Source organism: Callionymus lyra, chromosome 9 (genome assembly GCF_982586985.1).
Source record: "Callionymus lyra chromosome 9, fCalLyr1.hap1.1, whole genome shotgun sequence".
Classification (NCBI taxonomy): domain Eukaryota; kingdom Metazoa; phylum Chordata; class Actinopteri; order Syngnathiformes; family Callionymidae; genus Callionymus; species Callionymus lyra.
In genome coordinates, this window is record NC_141826.1 from 17,919,431 (window position 1) to 17,937,562 (window position 18,132).

Consider the following 18,132-nt stretch of genomic DNA (forward strand, 5'->3'; position numbering starts at 1 on the left):
AAACACTATTTGGAATTTCAGGGATCATTTTGCATTTAATTTATTTTTTACATAAAATATAAAGGCTTTTTGTCCAATAAAAAAACATTTTTTTAGATCCCAGCGTACTGAATTTGAGAAATTCCCTGAACAAAATTAACTTTTTTTCATGCACGTTCCTTAGTAGCGCTTTCAGTCATAAAGTAAAACGTTGGACAAACAATACTCATTGAATTTACACTTTCCCATGTTACCCTAAGCAAACACTTATTTTCCCCCCAAGTTGCTTACCAGATATTTTGAGATTTTAAACAAACATAATATTTTACTATCGTGTGTTTACATTTTTAAGACTAAGAAAATAAATTCATGACGTTTATATGCCAATTATGGCCTTATTTTCATGAATTTAACGCCCAATAGTACTTTTTAAGGATCCGCAGGACACCTTTTTCTATATTATTAGATTAATAATTTAGCCCAGTTTGTTTCTGAGACCTGGCAATGACAGCAGCACATCAACAAGATTAAACACGATCTTTATCAAGCTAGTTCTATTTTCATATTTAATTAATTTAAAATTCCTTTTGTAAATAAAATTAATATATATAGTTTGTGTTTTGCTCTTCAATTGGTTTACAGATTTATTTATTTTTTTAGAGTAAACTTGACTGAAATGACGATCTTGTGTCAAGAGCCAATTTCTTTTTTTTAATTTCAGTGTAAATGGCTTTAAATCCGTTTTTCCGAAACAAAACATGTTTGAGACAGTAATAGTCAATAGAGAAGAAAATATATATTTTTAATTAACAAATGGACCTGTGCCATGACCGCTGTCCTACAGAAGGTCGTCTTGTCAAAACCAAACTACTTTGTCTGGATGAAACACTTTATTAGGTTTGCATTCACATAAAAGAAAGTATAACAAGGAAACTTCTGTTTTTCTTCATTTGTTCCAGGCTCTCCTCAGCCCTCTGCTCTTCTCTAGCTCTTCGTCCGGAGCACACAGGAGCCACTTATGTCTTGGATTCTTCTCCGGCTTGATGTCCAAAACCTGCTTGGTGCGGACTTGCAGCGACTGCGGTCTCGGCCTCCTCGGTTTGGATATAGGCTCGAAGCCCGAGTCGTGGTCCACCAACTCCACCTTGCGGTGTCTCCTGGATTTGGTGGTTTCTGATGAGTTGGTGTAGCTCTTCTGCTTGATGGAGGACAGGAGCTGGGCCCGGCTGCTGCAGGGCTCCTCCACCTCTTCACTTTTGACCTTTTTTGTGAAGGTCTTCAGCTGCCAGTTGACAAAATCCGACATGCGTCTTTGCAGCTCGTCGGCAAAGTTCGGATTTGTCACGGTAGCCTGCTGGTTCACCGCCGCGATGTTCTTCTTCATCTCTTCGTAGTGAGCCTGGACGTTGCCGATCTCCTCCATCCGCTCGGATGTCAGTAGCTCCTGGACCGCGGTGGTCCGACCAATCATCTCCTCACACATGGCCTTCTTGGGTTTTCTCGACTTGCAGAAGTTCAGCGGCTGAGGCATGGCCGTGAAACTTATGGCCTTCTCCGACAACAGCTTGTGAAAGATGTAGACCACGTCATGGTGCCCCGCGATCTCAGAGTCCTCGATGAACTTCTTCACCACAGCCATGTCCTTCAACGCCAGCCGGACGGGGACGGTAGAAATGGCCGGTTGCGTCTTGTAGAAGCCGTACATCAGGTACAAACCTCCCGCTCGGATCTGGAAGCTGTACGGCGGCAGGAAGTACCTCATGGCAGTAGCCATGGCCAGCACGGAGAACGTCTTAGACTCCAACATGTTGGTGAGTCCGATGAAGAGGTCAGAGAAGTTCATCTTCCTCCAGATGGCGGAGAAATCTCCAAACCGGACGGACTCGCTCTGCTGGAACTGCCCCAGAAATTCCTCCACGTCTTCAGTCAGAGAGTCTTCGAAGCAATCCGACGGAATGATATTCAGGGATTGCATCTTTTTAACGTCAAACCCTGATTTTATTATGGAAACAAAGGAAAGAATACACAATTATCCAAAGTTATTTCAAAATTGTGAGACACAAATATATATTTTTAAGATGGTCTTAAACTATTTAATATTTAAAGATAACTTTGATATTATCTCTTTATCTTAAGCTTCTGTGTAAAAATCAACAACATTGATGCTACCTTTAAATAGGTTCAACATTAAATCATAACAATCATTATTAGCTTAAAAGTGTTTTCACTCATGCTACACTTGAAACGAAATGCATATGACAAAAAACACAATTAAACACAATAAAAAAGAAGATTATAACTTCAATGGTGCTGCAAAAACATTAGTTTGGCTACACACGACATACATTTCTAAATATATACTTATTTAAAACTAAATATAAACATCAAATGTAAGAAGTGTGCGTACCTCAGTGGAACTTGTCAAGGTTTGGTTAGTTGTGTAATTTAAAGCATTTATTAAAGTGTATATCCCCGAGTTTTATTTATCCTTATTCTCTAGCACACTTTTACTTTTCTTGATAAAACACAACATAAATAAAACAAAGACATACCATTATATTAACATATACATTATGGAGAATCATTTAATTTACATTGTTTTGTACAGAGAAATAAATTAAAAAAAGGAACATTTGCTCAAGTTTATAAACAGACTAAACTAAAACTAGCATCCGGTCTTCTTGACACTAGCTAGACGTTTAGCATCGAGGCTAAAAGTAGCTTCGATGCTAACATTAATAAACTTTTGCAAAACATCAATTCAATTCAACTCACCTGGAGATTTGAAGCAGGTATTTTGAGTTCGTTGGATCCACCTTTTGTGTGTCAGTCGCCTGGCTTTGTTTGTAAGTTACTAAAAGTTAATTTCAAAATAGTTTCAGACGCAGGTGTGTTAATTGAAAACGCATTTTAAACGTCAAATTGTTCATTTAGTAGGTAGTAAATTGTATTTAAATACTGTTCGAACATTGTGAAAACATTTTAATTAAACTAAAACGGTTTAAGGAGATTTATTTTGACGAAAAACGAGGCATGTCTACTTACCTTTCAGGTGCGTCAGATACACGAGGGTGAGATGAACACGTGACCGAGTTTGTAAACCATTGTAAAGGCGGAATTCTTTTTTAAATAAAATGCAATTTCTGAACGTTAAACATCTTAGTAAAATTATGTAGTCCTAAAATCAGTAGACTAAAAATATTTAAAATTAAGTTTCGCAACAAGAATGTAAAATATTTGACCTGGATAAAATATTTAATACATTACAAAGCCTAAAGGAATTACTTTATTCAATCATGTATCAAGAATGCAGGAAAAAAAAGACACCAAAACTACAGATGAATTCTGTTGATTTTAATTCCAAATAAAACACAGGGAGTTGGAAATAAATACTGAAAATGTATTTGAAAAACAAAAAATATTTTTGCAAAAGCAATTGTGAGCTTAAAATTCAATTTAAAAACGTAACCCCAAAAAAAAAGGAAATTAGAAATGAAATGGGCATACTAAGACATGAATGGATATAAAAATCTGCGTTTAATTCATCAGAGACACATGATTGCTGAGGACAATAGTTCATTTAAAAAAAGAAATTGAGGACACAAGAGCTTTTGCAAAACAACTTGAGAGAATGGCTGACGAGGTCTTGACGTGTTGAATTAAGACACATGACGAGTCGTATCTTGAGTATTTTGGTAACGAACATAAGGTTTGGATCCCTGTGATCTTTATCTTTAGACTACCACCCTCCTTTCCCGCCCTTCTTCTTCTTCTGTGGTGCCTTCTTGCGAGTGGCCCCTGACGACGCCGGCTTCTGTTGTCGCGGCGGCGCCACGCTGCTGGACGAGGCGGACGCTGCACCGGTGGCCGAACCTGGTCTTGGGGAAGTCGGAGGACTTGTGGCCGTCTTGCTGGCGTCCCTGGAACAGAGAGGATCATGGTCATTTAGCTTTCATCGGCCAGAAAGTCTAGATAATAGAGAAAATCTAGATACACCGATATATATCGCGATATTATTCCCCACAATACAGTTTATATATTCAAAAGCACTGTTTCGATTTTCAACAAAGTGTGTATGAAGTTAAATATTTTTTATTTAAAATTCACATTAAATATTCACTAATTATATGTTGCATTAAACTTCCAGCCACTAGATGGCAGCGGTCATTATATCCTCCTCAGCTAAAGAAACAATGAAATCCCATGAGATCCTGGCGATGACTGGGGACAAGAGGATACAGTCGAGTCCAGCAGCTTTTAAAGACGACGTTTGGACATATTTTGGTTTAAATTAAAGCAGTTATGACTTTGTCAAAAGTAAGTAAGCAATATTTGTATAGTGCTTTTCTAGACCAGGGTCAAGTACTCGACAACATTTCAAATATATTCTTGTTACTACAGTATCACAATATATCGTGACACGTATAGTAACAGCAGATTCTTGCTAATACACACTTCTATAACTGCAAAAGGACACTAATGTTTTATGACTCACAGCTCGGCTGAAGCTCCGGCTGTCGCTCCCTGGGTTCCTTTTCCGATCTGGTCCTTCTTCTTCCCCTTCTTCTTGCCTCTGTAATACGTGCGCTCCTTCATGGGCCACCACCTCTCCGGGTCAGGGGTCGCTTTCGGGTCGCAGTTCTTCGGTAGTTTACCTGCAGAGGAATCAAAGAAAGGATCAGTGGCTGTTCAGTCGGAGTGATCCATCAAGACATCGAGTACCTTTCTTCTTCTTCCTCTTCTTCTTGATCTCAGCTTGTCTGTGGAAGGAAAGGTTTGTCAGTGAATCTGGAGGTTGAATTGTTGGAAGTGTCCACTTCCTTACCCAGATTCTTTGGGGAGGATTTCCCCGGGCAGCTTCGATGCCTTCTTCCTAACGTAGGTGGCGCCATGAGAGTTTTCTAGCTCGTCCACGTTGATGTTCAGAGACATGGCGTCGGGTGAGGGGAGGTGCTTGCTCAGGCTGGAGATGGGAGGTCAGGATTCATGTCGGATATGTCATTAACACAGCCCAACAAATAAGGCCACGTATAAAAAGAATCTTAATTAACCTTTTTTTTTAACCTACAGTGAGGAGCTAATATGACCATTTTTCTTTCCGTTTCTCTTTGAAATAACTCAAAAACGAACGCACAAACTTGCAATATCAAAGTAAAAAAGGGCATCTCGTGGGAAGCCTGTGGTTATATGTTATAAAAGTATATTTTCAGTTTTTACTTTTAATCCCACAACAAACTTTTTTGTCAAAACTTTACATTTACATTAAAAATCATTGTAATTTATATTTTCCAATGAAAAAATTGAATAGTATAAATATTTTTTATATGTAGGATTTTCTGTGGCCATGTCCCCCAATCGCGCACTTCTGCACTTATAATGTAGTGCGCAATGAGCACACTAATGGTGAGAAAATTGAGTGTGGATCGATGGATGCGTTAAAAAGTAATAGAAGAAGCAGTCGAGTCGTTTCCGGTAAGTGTGCAGCAGCAGTGTTTGATTTAAGACAGTAGTATCCGTCGAAAACTTACGCACTGGCCAAGTACGTGCACCCTCTTAATTGTTACTATACACCAGTGCACTTGGAGAAGTGAGCGATGCATCTTAAATTGTATTTCTTTTGCATTTTACTTTTACTCAGGTTTACTTTAGACCAAGTTTTTGTGTTGAAAGGATACGACTTTGCTTTATTCGTGTCGACCAGAGAGTATGCAGAGATGAGCTGTGCCAGCGTGTGGACGTCCTTCGGGTTCCGTCTGTTCAAACGGAAGAAAGGTTAGTACCGTCCTAGATTCAGATAAACTGATCCTTTTGTTTTTTAAATGCAATTTCTCTGATGCATTTGATAATCGTGTAAACGTTATAAATCATAAATGTTGTCGAAAAACTCACTTCCACAGTTGCTCCAGGTCAGTGATGGCCTCTTTCTTTCGGCCGTGGCGCAGCTTGAAGTTAGCAGCCTCTCGTACCAGAGAGAAGTGAGCAGCAGAGTTGGGCTGCGGAGGAGAAGAAGAAGAAGAGATTCTTACAAATCAATCAATATATCAAGTCTCATCATCAACCGAGAACAAACCTTTATGGACTGGCAGTGATCGATCGCTTGTTTGAAGACATCGATGGCGCCGTCGATGTCTTCTTCGTGAGAGTACATCGTTACTAGAGCCGAGATCTGTGAGAGGAAGAATGTGATGTTATCAGGCCCAAATTCATAGAAAAAAAATAGTTATTTCAGGTCTGGACTCACCATTCCAGACTTGTGCTTGAATTCCTCGATGGACCTCAGAACATCACAGGCTTTAGTCACATGACCTGAAAACACAATAAAAATTCACATCAAGAAGATTCTTCAGCACGTGATAGAAGACGCTCGTACCTTGGACCAAATACAGTTGTGCCATTGTCATTTTGATACCCGACGCACTCTCTGGATGTTTTTCTGCAAATTGCTGAGGAGGAAGAAGAAAACCCTCTGATTATAATGAGGATCATACGAGTACTACAAATTGACTTTCATGAGTGCCTGAAGATGTACCTGGAGCAGATCGATGGCCTTTCCGTGCTGCTTCTCCCTGCATAGCTGAGCCACCTGGATCAGAACAGGTCTTGGGTGACCGGGGTTCTGAGACTGAAGACTTGTTGAAAGTTTCCTGCACTGGTCGGCCTAGAAGAAGCATAAAAAAAAAAGTTATAAGTTCAAATATTTCAACAATTGTACTCGATTCTCCAGTAGTTGTACCTGGTTAGTGTACATGGCGAGCAGAGCTTTGTTGAAGTCCATCGCCTGGAGCTGCTTCTTTGTCAGTTTGTGCTCAACACCCTCTGCAGTTGTCAGCTTCACCTTCTTCTTAGAGTCAAAGACGTTTTGGTCCTGAAGGTTTCAAGAGGAGACGACTTAAGGGAACATATTTTACATGATTGGCAAAGACCTCCTTCACCACTTGATCGAAAACAATTAATTTGGAGAGACAAAGCCAAAATAAAAAGCATTATGCTAAATAACATTTAAACCATTGTTTTCAAGACAATGTTTTTGATCTCAGCTTTTTAAGAGAGTTAAGCCAAATCATGAACGTGTCCTGGGGCATCCTACCAGTCAAACACATCACATCAGGGCTTTCCAGTGAAACCTCACAAGACATCCCAGCTCTTATCAATGTGTAACAGTAGTGGTTCTTCTTAGAAGCTCTCATGGATGACATAGCTTTTCCACAAGATCTAATATTTTTGCATTTCAATCGTTGTTTCTGACAATAAAATTTTGCTTTTTTCTTCTCACAATTTGTACAGAATGTCTTAAAACTATATGGAACACGACTTTACATTTCTTCAGATCTCCTCGGCTCACCTTGTTGATTGTGATGATGTTATTCGCTGTCACTGCCAGCAGCCCAACATCTGATGGCCTGAAACAACATACAAATGGACAGGTTAGAGTAGAACTATATCAGGTAAACAGCACTTTAAGATAAGAAAATATCTATATTCTCTTAAATAGACGAATCATCTTACTTGAGCTTGATGACCTGGTTGTAAAGCTGCAGCGCCTCATCCGTGCGCCCCTGTAGCTGCATGACGTACGCCATCTGAGAGTGGATGACCGCCAACTCGGACTCGATGTCCTCGTCGGTGATGTCCTGTGAACAAACACCGGTGATGAGATGACGTTAATCCAAGAGTTCATTATTGCAATCACAAGATGATGGATAGAACGTATGAACACTTACTGTGTCCTCTGCAAGCGACGCTCTACAGAGATCTGAAAAAATTAAAATAAATCAATAGAGTAAACCGTGAAACCAGCCAAATAGTGAGGGCAGCAGGGGGGTGTACTGACCTTCTGCTTTTCTGAGCTTATCAAGAGCCTCCTTGAGTTTTCCTTGACCAATGAGAGAGCATGCAGCATTGTAACACAGCTCGTACGTCAAGTCAGGGATACCCAGATCTTCCTGCAGGAAAGCAACAAACATAAATCAGGGAAAACTGTTAAGACGGTAGACCTCCTGAATAGATAAAGAACCAAAAACATATTTGTTAAAGTTTTGTTGTATTAGACGAGACATTACCTGTGGTTTTTTATCCCATTGACTGATTGCAGCCACCACAGCAGCAAGGTTCGTCTTCCTCTCCTCTTCATACTCGTCCTGAGAGTTCCTGATGAGATCTGTGTAGACGTTCTTACACTCCTCATAGCGCTCCAGTCTGTAGAGCTGAGAGGACACACGCATGTCGTGAACAACTAATATTGAGAGATGATGACATTTTAATTAATAACATTCGTTCACGCAAGTCATCGATGAACATTGAAGCCACATTAGCCACGGAAGGGACGAAAATACAAATGCTATGTAAATAAGCTTCTTCTTACCACTTGAGCGTAGAGTTCCTTCAGTTTGTCCGTCTGCTCTCCTGCACCTTCGATGGTCTTCAGGGAACTTTCTACCCTGTTCAGCCGGTATTCGCAGTAGGCTTTCTCAAACACAACCTCACTGTTGAAGACGAATATTCACTTTAACAATTTGTTAATTCATTAAAATTGTGTATACATGTGAGAAAATGTAGAGTAGAGTGTGTCATGAAAGACTTGTTGTCAAATTGATGTTCAGATATAGAGCTGTAGAAGGTTTAAAGACCATCAGATCTACATTATACTACTATCCTTAATTCCAACTTATGATCTAAATAAGAAGTCTGCATTTATTCAATGTCACAGTGTGAACATTTACCTGCCGAGAACCTTTGAGTGCGTGTTCATGACATTCAAAGCCTCTTTGAAAGATCCATTCTGGAGAAGGCAAACTATTTTACATTGTAAGGCTGTCACATCGTCCTTGGTTTCATGCAAAACTGAAAAGAAAGAAGACAAATAAGAACAAATGTATCGCAATTGCACTTGTATCGCAACATATTAAACCGATTTTCTAACTAAACATTCAGGTATATACAATATTCTATTTGATCTTAGACGGCCATTTAAGCAGAATTATGTTTAATATCTTCATCAATGCATTGACTTTATTGATCTGAAGGTGGGAGATTGCAGAAGCATGTTATTAAACGGTTATATAACTTTGACCATTAGGAAAACAACATTGCAGTTTAATCAACGTACAATCTTGAATAGTCTGAGACAGAGCTGAACGTTTAATTGATCCTGGTTTTAAAAAAAAGCGAACCATTCGTCTAACATGATGATGGCAGCATAGATGAATGAAAGAACCTCCAGTGTTTTCAACATGTTGACATCGGTTTGTACAGTTGAATTGAGACGTGAGCTGCTGGTGTTTTTGTGTGTGTTGGCTACTCCAACGTCTATTAACTTGTACAATCACACAATCAAAACTGATAAATTAAAATATATGATTTTGTATCACTTAGAGATAAGAGTATTTACAGTGAATATATAATATTAGTATACAACTGTAATTAAAGTAACTAAATAAACCTTCTCCGTTTATTTCAATGTATGCTTAATTTATATTCATCTTAAAAAGTGTTTAAAAAGTTTATAACTTTATCGTAACAATAACAAAGAAAAACATTTCACTGTAAAGTATATTATTTATTGTACTAGAGAAAAATGCATGAAAAGGACGAAACCAATCGCAATATTGATAAAAAATAATCACAATTATTTGTCAATAATCAATCATTTTTCAGCCCTAGTCTGAGGGGGATTATTGAATTTTGCTTTTAACAATCATGCTCCAGTTTGAATAAAGCCTATACGTCAATTGCAGTATATAAGATTAGATGTACATCAATGAAACAAGCCATTCGTTTCGTCTGTTCATAATCCAAACATTCATTGTAGCCATCTTATTTAAGAGAAACCTTGTTGTTGCATCTATTTTGACAATAACGATGAATTAGTTAACAACATTGCACCTTATGGATTATAGTAAAGGTTAACATTTCTTCAATTTATCTTTTTATCAAAAGTGATTTAATTCATAAAAAAAACATTTTAATAAACTACACGAGGCGAATGTTTTGAAAGTAAAAAACAAACCATAACAATGATCTAATTTTAAAATACTATGGAGTGGAGTCTCTGCATATAAGGACACGTCACAAATCACAGTGGACAACATAGTCTTTCTTCTCGTCTTGTCCCGAACAAATATTATTCTAAATATAACGATACAAAACGAAGTAGGCGAGAATACTTTCTTTATAAGCTAGATATATTAAAAGGTAATCCACATTCTGCTTAGTAGTGCAGTTAACTTAGCCACATGCTAACAGCTGGTCATGCAGTTAGCCTCGCTTAGCAACGTTGATCGGCTAGAAAAAGCCATTTTTAGAAATTAAAAACACGAACTACTGGCTCGGTTGAACGTGCGACTGAAGGACACAGCTTCTTACTTTTCGACAGGGCTTTCAAGGCTCTGGTATAGTCGCCATTCTGTCCACACCGGTTCACTTCGGTCCACAGCGAAGCCACGGAGACTCCGCCGCTCGCCATCTTTACTGACTGAGTTGGCGAGCGGAAGCGGAAATTGAACAACTACCGGGTAAACATTAAATGCTTTAATAATAACGATAATAAAAACATATTATGATGATGGAAAACATAAAAATGAATGGTTAAACACTAGATTTGATGTTCTTTTAAAAAAATATTGTGTATAGTAGATTATATTTATTATCGTATTGAATTGAGACGCAGCCACGATGATGCGTTCATGAGCTGACAGCTCATAAGCTCTACTTTACTCTATTTTTTTTAATTCGTTGTTTTTTTTGAAAATGAAAACTCAAAATCGAAATTATCTCGTTTAATGTAGAAATGAATTTCATCCCAATTTATAGTGGACATTATTGAGGTCGTTTTCGTGACGTGTTTTACGAATTCCCACACTCGCGGCGGTAAGTGAACGCAGCAGATCAGGCAGTCGCAGTGGAAGCTCGCGCGCTGTTGTCATCCACCCGGGCTGCGTGTGTGTGTCGAGCTTCTTGTTTAGCAGAAATGGCCGGTATTAAGGGTGAGCAAAAATAATACTTTATGATATTAAACAATGTCTGTTTAGCCTGTATAACCTGCGAGCGACGAAGAAACACGTTTAGGCGGCGCTCAGTTATTTGTATAACGGTAAACGAGATGGTGAAAGTAGTCGACGGGCCAATGCAGCGTTAGCTAGTCTTAAAACGGCTCAAATTATTATTTTTTTCAAATAATCTCATTAAAATGTGAAGAAATGTGAAAATGTGGTGATCCACATCATATAAGCACATTTTAATAACAACGTAATAACGCGAAATAAAGCTAGTTACCTGCGTCCGAACACAATGTATAGGATGCTAAGCTACATTTGCCGGTTGAGATTTTAACAGCTAATGGTTTATAAAACTAATCTCTTCACATCTGAATGTTTTTTTTTTATCTGAGATCTCCACACGTGGAATCAGCTGATTCAGCACATGATACCTCGAGGACCACGGTCACGCTGTTGTAGATGGAGGTGTTTGAGACTCTGATCCTCATCATTTTGTGTCTTTTTTGCAGCTCTGATCAGTTTGTCCTTTGGTGGGGCCATCGGCCTCATGTTCCTCATGCTGGGATGTGCCCTGCCTGTCTATGAGTGAGTACCATCTGCCGGCAGGATGCTGGTCCCTGTCATAGCAACCGACTGATCAATCTCTGAGGTGAAACCTCCAGGAAATGACTGTTGTTGTGTTGGTCAGAAGAAAAAAAAAGGGTTCTGACTCTGGCTGTATGAGATGATGTGGATACAATAACACATAGTTTACGATGATTTGCGACAGAATTGAGTTACTAAGATCACCATTGTTTAACCTACACTGACTTTGAGATCAACATCATGAGTACTGGTGAAGAGCTGAGCCATAAGACTCTACTTCGACGGATGCATTTCAACTGGGGTCGCTACGAGAATCTGATGATACGATTCAGGGGCAGCAAAAAGATATAAATACATTGTGATACTATAGTAACAAGGATATATTGGAAGTATTTCAAGAGTACTTGACTGTTGCAGAATTTTACCACATGACTCTTGACGAAGTCTTAACTGTTTTCATTGGTTTGGAAACCAAAATAGGTCCAGATATCAACTTTTAAAAAGCAACCGGAGTCGACTGTATCCTCTTGTCCTCAGTCATTGCTGGGATCTTGCAGGATTTCATCGTTACTTTAGCTGCGGAGGACGTGATGACTGTCGCTATCTAGCGCACCAAAGTTTAATTGCAACACAAAAATTAATAAGCGTTGTGAATATTTGCATTTTGATTGTAAAATAAAAAAACAACTCATTTTATTTAATACACTCTTTATTGAATGATAAACGATAAAAAATGATAATACAAATAACGATACAGGGACAACGAAACATTATATTGCGATACTGTAGGAACAAGGATATATTGTGTTTAATTTAAATGATTTATTTTGCTGGAAAATGTGCTTAACATCAGATTAGTTAGTTCAAATAACATTATTTGTATTAGACAAGAGAATAAATACAAGCTAAATCAATTGATCATTATAGGTTAATTGATAATAAAAAAATCTCTACAATTTTGAGGAATATCGATTAAAATGTAATTGATCGATATTTTCTTACACCCCTACAAAATACTTCCCTTTAAATTGATACGTTTTTCTTTATCTCTCTTCAGCAAATACTGGCCTTTGTTCCTCCTCTTCTTCTACATCCTCTCTCCGATCCCGTACTGCATCTCTAAGCGAGTGGTGGACGACACCGACTCGGCCAGCAACGCCTGCAAAGAGCTGGCCATCTTCCTCACGACGGGCATCGTCATCTCAGCCTTCGGCCTGCCCATCGTCTTCGCCAGAGCAGAAGTCGTAAGTCTCGTCACCGACTATGGCTTCTTTAGCTTGACATTGAATATATTTTATCAAGTACAACAACTTAAACAAGAATTGTTGTATCTTGGTTCTTTATACTGTAGTTATTTGAGTAATAATTGTATAGAATAATAATTATTCATGAACTTTATATAATAGCATGGAAGTGATTAGGGCTTCACGATATATTGAAAAACTATCAATATCGTGATATTGGCACACGCGATATGCCTATTAAAAACATGTGCGATAATTTATATTTTTTTATTGTATAAATCAAGCATTTCTTAAATGTGTACTTCGACTAATCAGTGTCACGTTCTGTAAAGTTGTCAATTTGTACTTCTATGTCTCGTTGTTCTTTACGACTCGGTCTACATGTGAGCTCTGCGGCGCAGCTTGCTGGACTCGGTTGCTATGGCAACGCGTCTTGAAGGCGCGCGGCTGAGTATATACACGGAAGTAAGACTAACTTATGAGCGCTACTAACACGCTCTGATCTAGTCACTTAATCACTTTTAACCTCCTTTGCTAAAGCAACATATTGTAAGTACTTTTCATCTCGTCTCAGTTGTTTTCAGCGTTCTTATAAGATCAACTTCCGAACAAGTGTAAACCTGTATGTCGTAGGCGTATGCTAATGAGCTAAGTTGTTAGCGTCAGGTTATTTTTAGACTGTTATTTTCAAGGAGGTTGATTTACTATTGATTTGGTGATATCGCGACGTGCCGGCGGCTCCTTTCTGAGCAGTTTCGCGGGAAACTGATGCAGGTCCTGCGAAACTGAGCGTTATAAGTGAAATTTTTCTTCGATCATGTCGGCATAGAAGCGCAAAAATAAACTAAAGGGAAATATCGTATTGTTTTCCCTTATCTAAACCCCTGGACCTCCACTACAGTACTTGCGGCTGCGTGCGGCTACATTTTTAGGTGAAATAAAAAAACATCACATTAATATCGATATTGCAATACAAGACACCGATATTGGATATCGCACTTATTTCCAACATCGTGCAGCCATATTTCACATGTCATACATGGGTAAATAAGATGGAAAGTGACTCTAACACACAATATTAAAGTATGTCAGTTTGAAGAAGTAGTATTTTGTTTGTGAAACAACCAATGGACCCAAATGACATTTTATGACCTGATAAATTGTACAATTTCATGTTTATAATGAGTGCTGTAGCACTTGCAAGATGCCTCAACCTGCATTATTAATGTGTCGACAGATCGCCTGGGGGGCGTGCGCGCTCGTGCTCACGGGCAACATAGTCATCTTCGCGACCATCCTGGGCTTCTTCATGGTCTTCGGATCCAACGACGACTTCAGTTGGCAGCAGTGGTAAACCCGCAGGAGCAGGGGGGGAGCGGGAGGGGGGGGGGTGAGCGGTTTTTACGATGAGCGTTACTATGACTCTCGCTATAACTGTTTGGTTCTTGTTGTAGTAATTTATATGACGACCGTCCATCACACCGACCAGTGCAATACTTTTTGTTCTCTCTTTTTTTTTTTTAAAGCTGGAGACTGGATGGAAACGCTGACTTTTAGTTTGGTTTTATTTTGAGTTTCTCGATCGAGCTGGACGAAAACCAGCTCTTAGTTACAAGTCCGACCTCAAAAGTTACAAGTCAGATTTTCCTCCGCCGGAGTCTTTTAAATGGTTTCACAGCCGGACTATGGCACGGGTCGACATTTGTCTGCTTTCCTTAAGATCATTTGAAATCGGTTCAACAATAATACCAACAGTTTTGTTACATTGTTGTAACTTTATATTGTTTTTATCAGGAACAAGCTGCGCGGTTCAGATTTGAGACAAACATTCTAAAAATAAAGCAAACCATGCGTAGAGATGAACAATAATTGAAGTAATAATGGATATTTTTCTACTAATTAAGAGTAACAACCTCAAAACATACCAAATATAACTAATCCGCTGCTTTTGATGCCTAAACCTGTTCAGGATTTTATGTTCCTTAACTGACAAGTTACTGTATTTCATATAATTTATAACTAGAGAAACAAACGTTAATGTTGGCGATAAATTAATCGTTTTTCTCCGAGAAAAAAATACTTTCACAACCTTGACGTACTTCAACGAAGACGCTTCATTAGTTCTTCAAGTTTCTAATCTTAGAAAATGATTCTTGGTGCACATCTATTCAAGGTTTTACGGCCCCTGATGCGGCTTTTTTAAAAACTGAAATAGTTCCACACAAATCCAACTCTTATGGCACATTGCGGGGTTTATAACTGATCTGGTTTAATGTCTTTGTTTGTGTTGGAGTGTTTAATTAATTGGCAGCGATCTGGGCGTGAAGGGGATATTTTTTAATGATGTAGCAAAAAGTGTTTCCAGGAAAAATCCTGTCCTACTTTTCAATGTGTTTGATTTCCCTCGTGACACAGTTTGGCTGCGAATCGACTTAAAAGACAGTCATTGTCGAACGTGTTACTTTTGTTATTCACGTCCAGTCGACCACACGGATATTTGACTCTCGGTCACATGAGTTTTAGTCGTTACTTCCCCTCAAAGATCCAGTTGGAATTCCTTAAATCTATCCCCGCCCCCCCCGGGCCCTGACCTCGCCACTCTCTCCTCAGCCCGGTCGGGTCACAGAAGTCGGCGCAGGATTTACTCTCCAGTCTGAGCTACTTATCGCGAGGTCGCTCTGTGACTTAAACCCTTCGGCGTGATTCCTCCAGAGCGAGTCTGCCTTTCTACAAGCACATTTATACTTTTGCCGCACACCAGCAGACGCCGGCTTGAGTTCACGTTCTGTCCTACACTGTTTCTCGAAAGGTTCGGTGATCGGGTGTCCCGGTCGTCGACTGTAGGGGGAGACACTGAGCTACTGAGATGCTGCTGCTGCACACGTTTGATTTGTAGATCATGTTGTTTTTAACTGACAGATGACATTTTTTCACACTGTTACACGCTCTCTGGAAGAGGAAGAATTTGACTGATTGTTGTGTGAATGTTGAAGGTCAGGTTGAGATCTTTCACAACCTAAATGAAGGACATTTTAACTTCTAAAAGAACTTCTGAATTGATTCAGGATGAAATACTATAGAAGTAAATCTGTGGCATCAGAATATTTGAATTGTTGAATTTCTTTTTTAAAAGCTTCTTTTTTTTTTTAATAATACAATTTAATAATTTCCACATTGGAAGGTTAACTTTGTTAGTTTAAAAGTGTAATTCAGTAATTTGAGTATTAGTTTTCTTTTAACTTTAAAACATAAAACATTCTTTTTTCAAAATGAATGCATTTGTTTCACACAGATAATGTAATAATATTATTCCAATAATTAAAAAACGTATGTTTAAAAATGTTTTTTGAATTAACATACAACATTTTTAGATTGCATTTAAAAAGCTACGAATAATAAACATTGAGTTTAGAAACGTCACTTCCAAATTCCAACTGTTAAAAGAAAAAAAAACCTTTCATTTTAAAAACATTACAATTTCTACATTATTAAATATTATTAAATAGTCATCAAACTAAATATAAAAATGTAACCTTTCAATATAGAAATTATTGAATTGAATTGTTAAAAAGGTTTAAATGTTTTTTTTAAAAGCATGAAATTAAGGAAAACAACGCTAATTCAACCATGAAACATTCTGATGTCACTGATATACTTCCATATAATAGTTTTCCATTTACTCATTACTATTATTGTAAGGGGGGACTTCCTGTTTAAAGAGCGGGGCTTTGGAAAAAAAACGAATAACTTGAACAATTAAAACACATTTAATAGATGTTGCTCTATTGACAAGTAAACAAAAAACATCATCTTTCCAACGGATCAATTAAGTTCTATCTACCTAAAACTAAATCAACATTTTGTCAACCCTAAAAACCTTTCTGGAGGGTGAAGTGTAAAACTCCAAAAGAGGTGAGTCTCTATAAATAATACTCGAGAGGTTAACATGGCTTCAGGCTAGTATTTAAAGATTAAACAAAGTATTTCAAGTTGTCTCTTAGCTCTCTCTGACATTCTGACAGAATCATCCTGTTCTTTAAGCCTCTCTTCTCTGTGTACTGTAACTGTGAGTCTGTGAAGAGAATCCTAACCGGGACCGTCTCCTTCCAGAGAGCACATTCAGAGGAAGCGTTGAGTTTATTGAGAGCAGCAGAGTCGACAGCGCCTCCGTTTTTAAACTACTGACACGATTCCTCGAAGCCGACGAGCGTCTGCGAGCAGGGAACACTTGAGCCACCGTAGTTCTCAAACCTCTGACCGGAGACTCCAGAGGATGTTGTGTATTTATTTATTTGCATTGTTTCTGAAATGTCATTTTTCTATTTTGTTCAGTATTTTCTTCTGTTCAGGCTGAAGTCAGCACGGTGTATTTACTTTATTTTTCAATAAATGCCATTTTCAAACATCCTCTTTTTTTTTGTACTTATTTAAAAACACAATCAAACACGTTATGAAGGTGTCTTGACTTCTACTTCTTGCGTGAAATCTCAACCCGAGTCGTGTTTGAATGTGAAGAGAAATTAAACGACATGATGTGCAAGAAGAATTTTAATTATGGAGTGTTTTCACAAGTCGTAACGTATCGTGACCACGCCTTATATTCAACTGAGAGCAGTTAGAGAATTGGAAATATTCAAAAATGTTTAAACTGCTTTTAACCAGTCCAAACTTGTTTATGTTTTAGATTTTTTACATGCATAAAAAAATTTTTTGTCCGTTTTGTCCGAATATATCGCTGTGAGAATTAGTTTATTAACGGCGGGTTTGTTTCCATCTGCTGGACGTTAGTGGTATTGCACTTGTATTTAAATTCTAGGTTCAACGTCATCAAAATAAAATACATTTAGTATTTATGCATCTCTTGGAGACTCTTTGGATTGTTTATTATGTTCTTTGAAAGCTATTAGACATGTTAAAACATCACTGTATTTACCTGAGCTTTGTTTTACGACCTAGTATGTCTATTAACTCTGGTGCCTGATGGAACTTGTCGACTTGCTGATGATTTACAAACATTTTTTTTTAATTCAATTTGGTTGTTTTAAGTATTTCTAAACAAAAAAGAAAACATTTTGCTGTTGATTAATTCATTATTTAAAAGTGTCTTCATTAAACATGTTTTCCTAAATAAAGTGACACGAAAGAGGTGGTCATAATCTTTTGGCTCATCCATGTTAACAGTAAATAATTCAAGCGAGACATTTGTGTTTTAGTTTCTCTTCAGAGCCGCACGACTCTGATCCGAGCCCCTGACAGCAGCACGCCTCGTCGTGTTGTGGAAACATGAGATTAAAGTCTAAACTCGCCCTCTCGACTTCACTTGTCTCTCC

At 38.2% G+C, this 18,132-nt stretch overlaps 3 protein-coding genes across 4 annotated transcripts; 1 reads left to right on the plus strand and 2 right to left on the minus strand.

Annotated features, from left to right (window-relative positions):
* Window positions 1-923: 923 nt before the first annotated feature.
* Window positions 924-2,840, minus strand: snapc1a (small nuclear RNA activating complex, polypeptide 1a). Its single transcript, XM_087799268.1, has 2 exons — window positions 2,755-2,840; window positions 924-1,971 (listed from the first exon to the last, which is right to left on the minus strand). The coding sequence occupies exon 2, from the start codon at window positions 1,952-1,954 to the stop codon at window positions 926-928; it is 1,029 nt and encodes a 342-aa protein (XP_087655394.1). The 5' UTR covers window positions 1,955-1,971; window positions 2,755-2,840; the 3' UTR covers window positions 924-925.
* A 472-nt stretch (window positions 2,841-3,312) lies between these two features.
* Window positions 3,313-10,451, minus strand: srp72 (signal recognition particle 72). The gene is made up of 19 exons (XM_087799193.1): window positions 10,342-10,451; window positions 8,700-8,820; window positions 8,342-8,462; window positions 8,040-8,183; window positions 7,811-7,922; window positions 7,701-7,732; window positions 7,486-7,610; window positions 7,322-7,379; window positions 6,713-6,844; window positions 6,509-6,637; window positions 6,350-6,422; window positions 6,221-6,285; window positions 6,050-6,145; window positions 5,869-5,972; window positions 5,655-5,732; window positions 4,805-4,942; window positions 4,702-4,739; window positions 4,475-4,634; window positions 3,313-3,899 (listed from the first exon to the last, which is right to left on the minus strand). Exons 1-19 carry the CDS (start codon window positions 10,439-10,441, stop codon window positions 3,719-3,721), a joined length of 2,007 nt encoding a protein of 668 aa, XP_087655319.1. The 5' UTR covers window positions 10,442-10,451; the 3' UTR covers window positions 3,313-3,718.
* Window positions 10,452-10,876: 425 nt separating this feature from the next.
* Window positions 10,877-17,210, plus strand: leprotl1 (leptin receptor overlapping transcript like 1). Of its 2 annotated transcripts, XM_087799306.1 has the most exons (5): window positions 10,877-10,961; window positions 11,483-11,558; window positions 12,616-12,802; window positions 14,040-14,152; window positions 16,913-17,210. In XM_087799306.1, coding segments are annotated over exons 1-5 (393 nt in total). In that variant the 5' UTR covers window positions 10,877-10,945; the 3' UTR covers window positions 16,914-17,210. The 2 variants fall into 2 exon arrangements, with proteins under 2 accessions (XP_087655432.1, XP_087655431.1); XM_087799305.1 differs by having other exon boundaries at window positions 14,040-17,210.
* The last annotated feature ends 922 nt before the right edge of the window (window positions 17,211-18,132 follow it).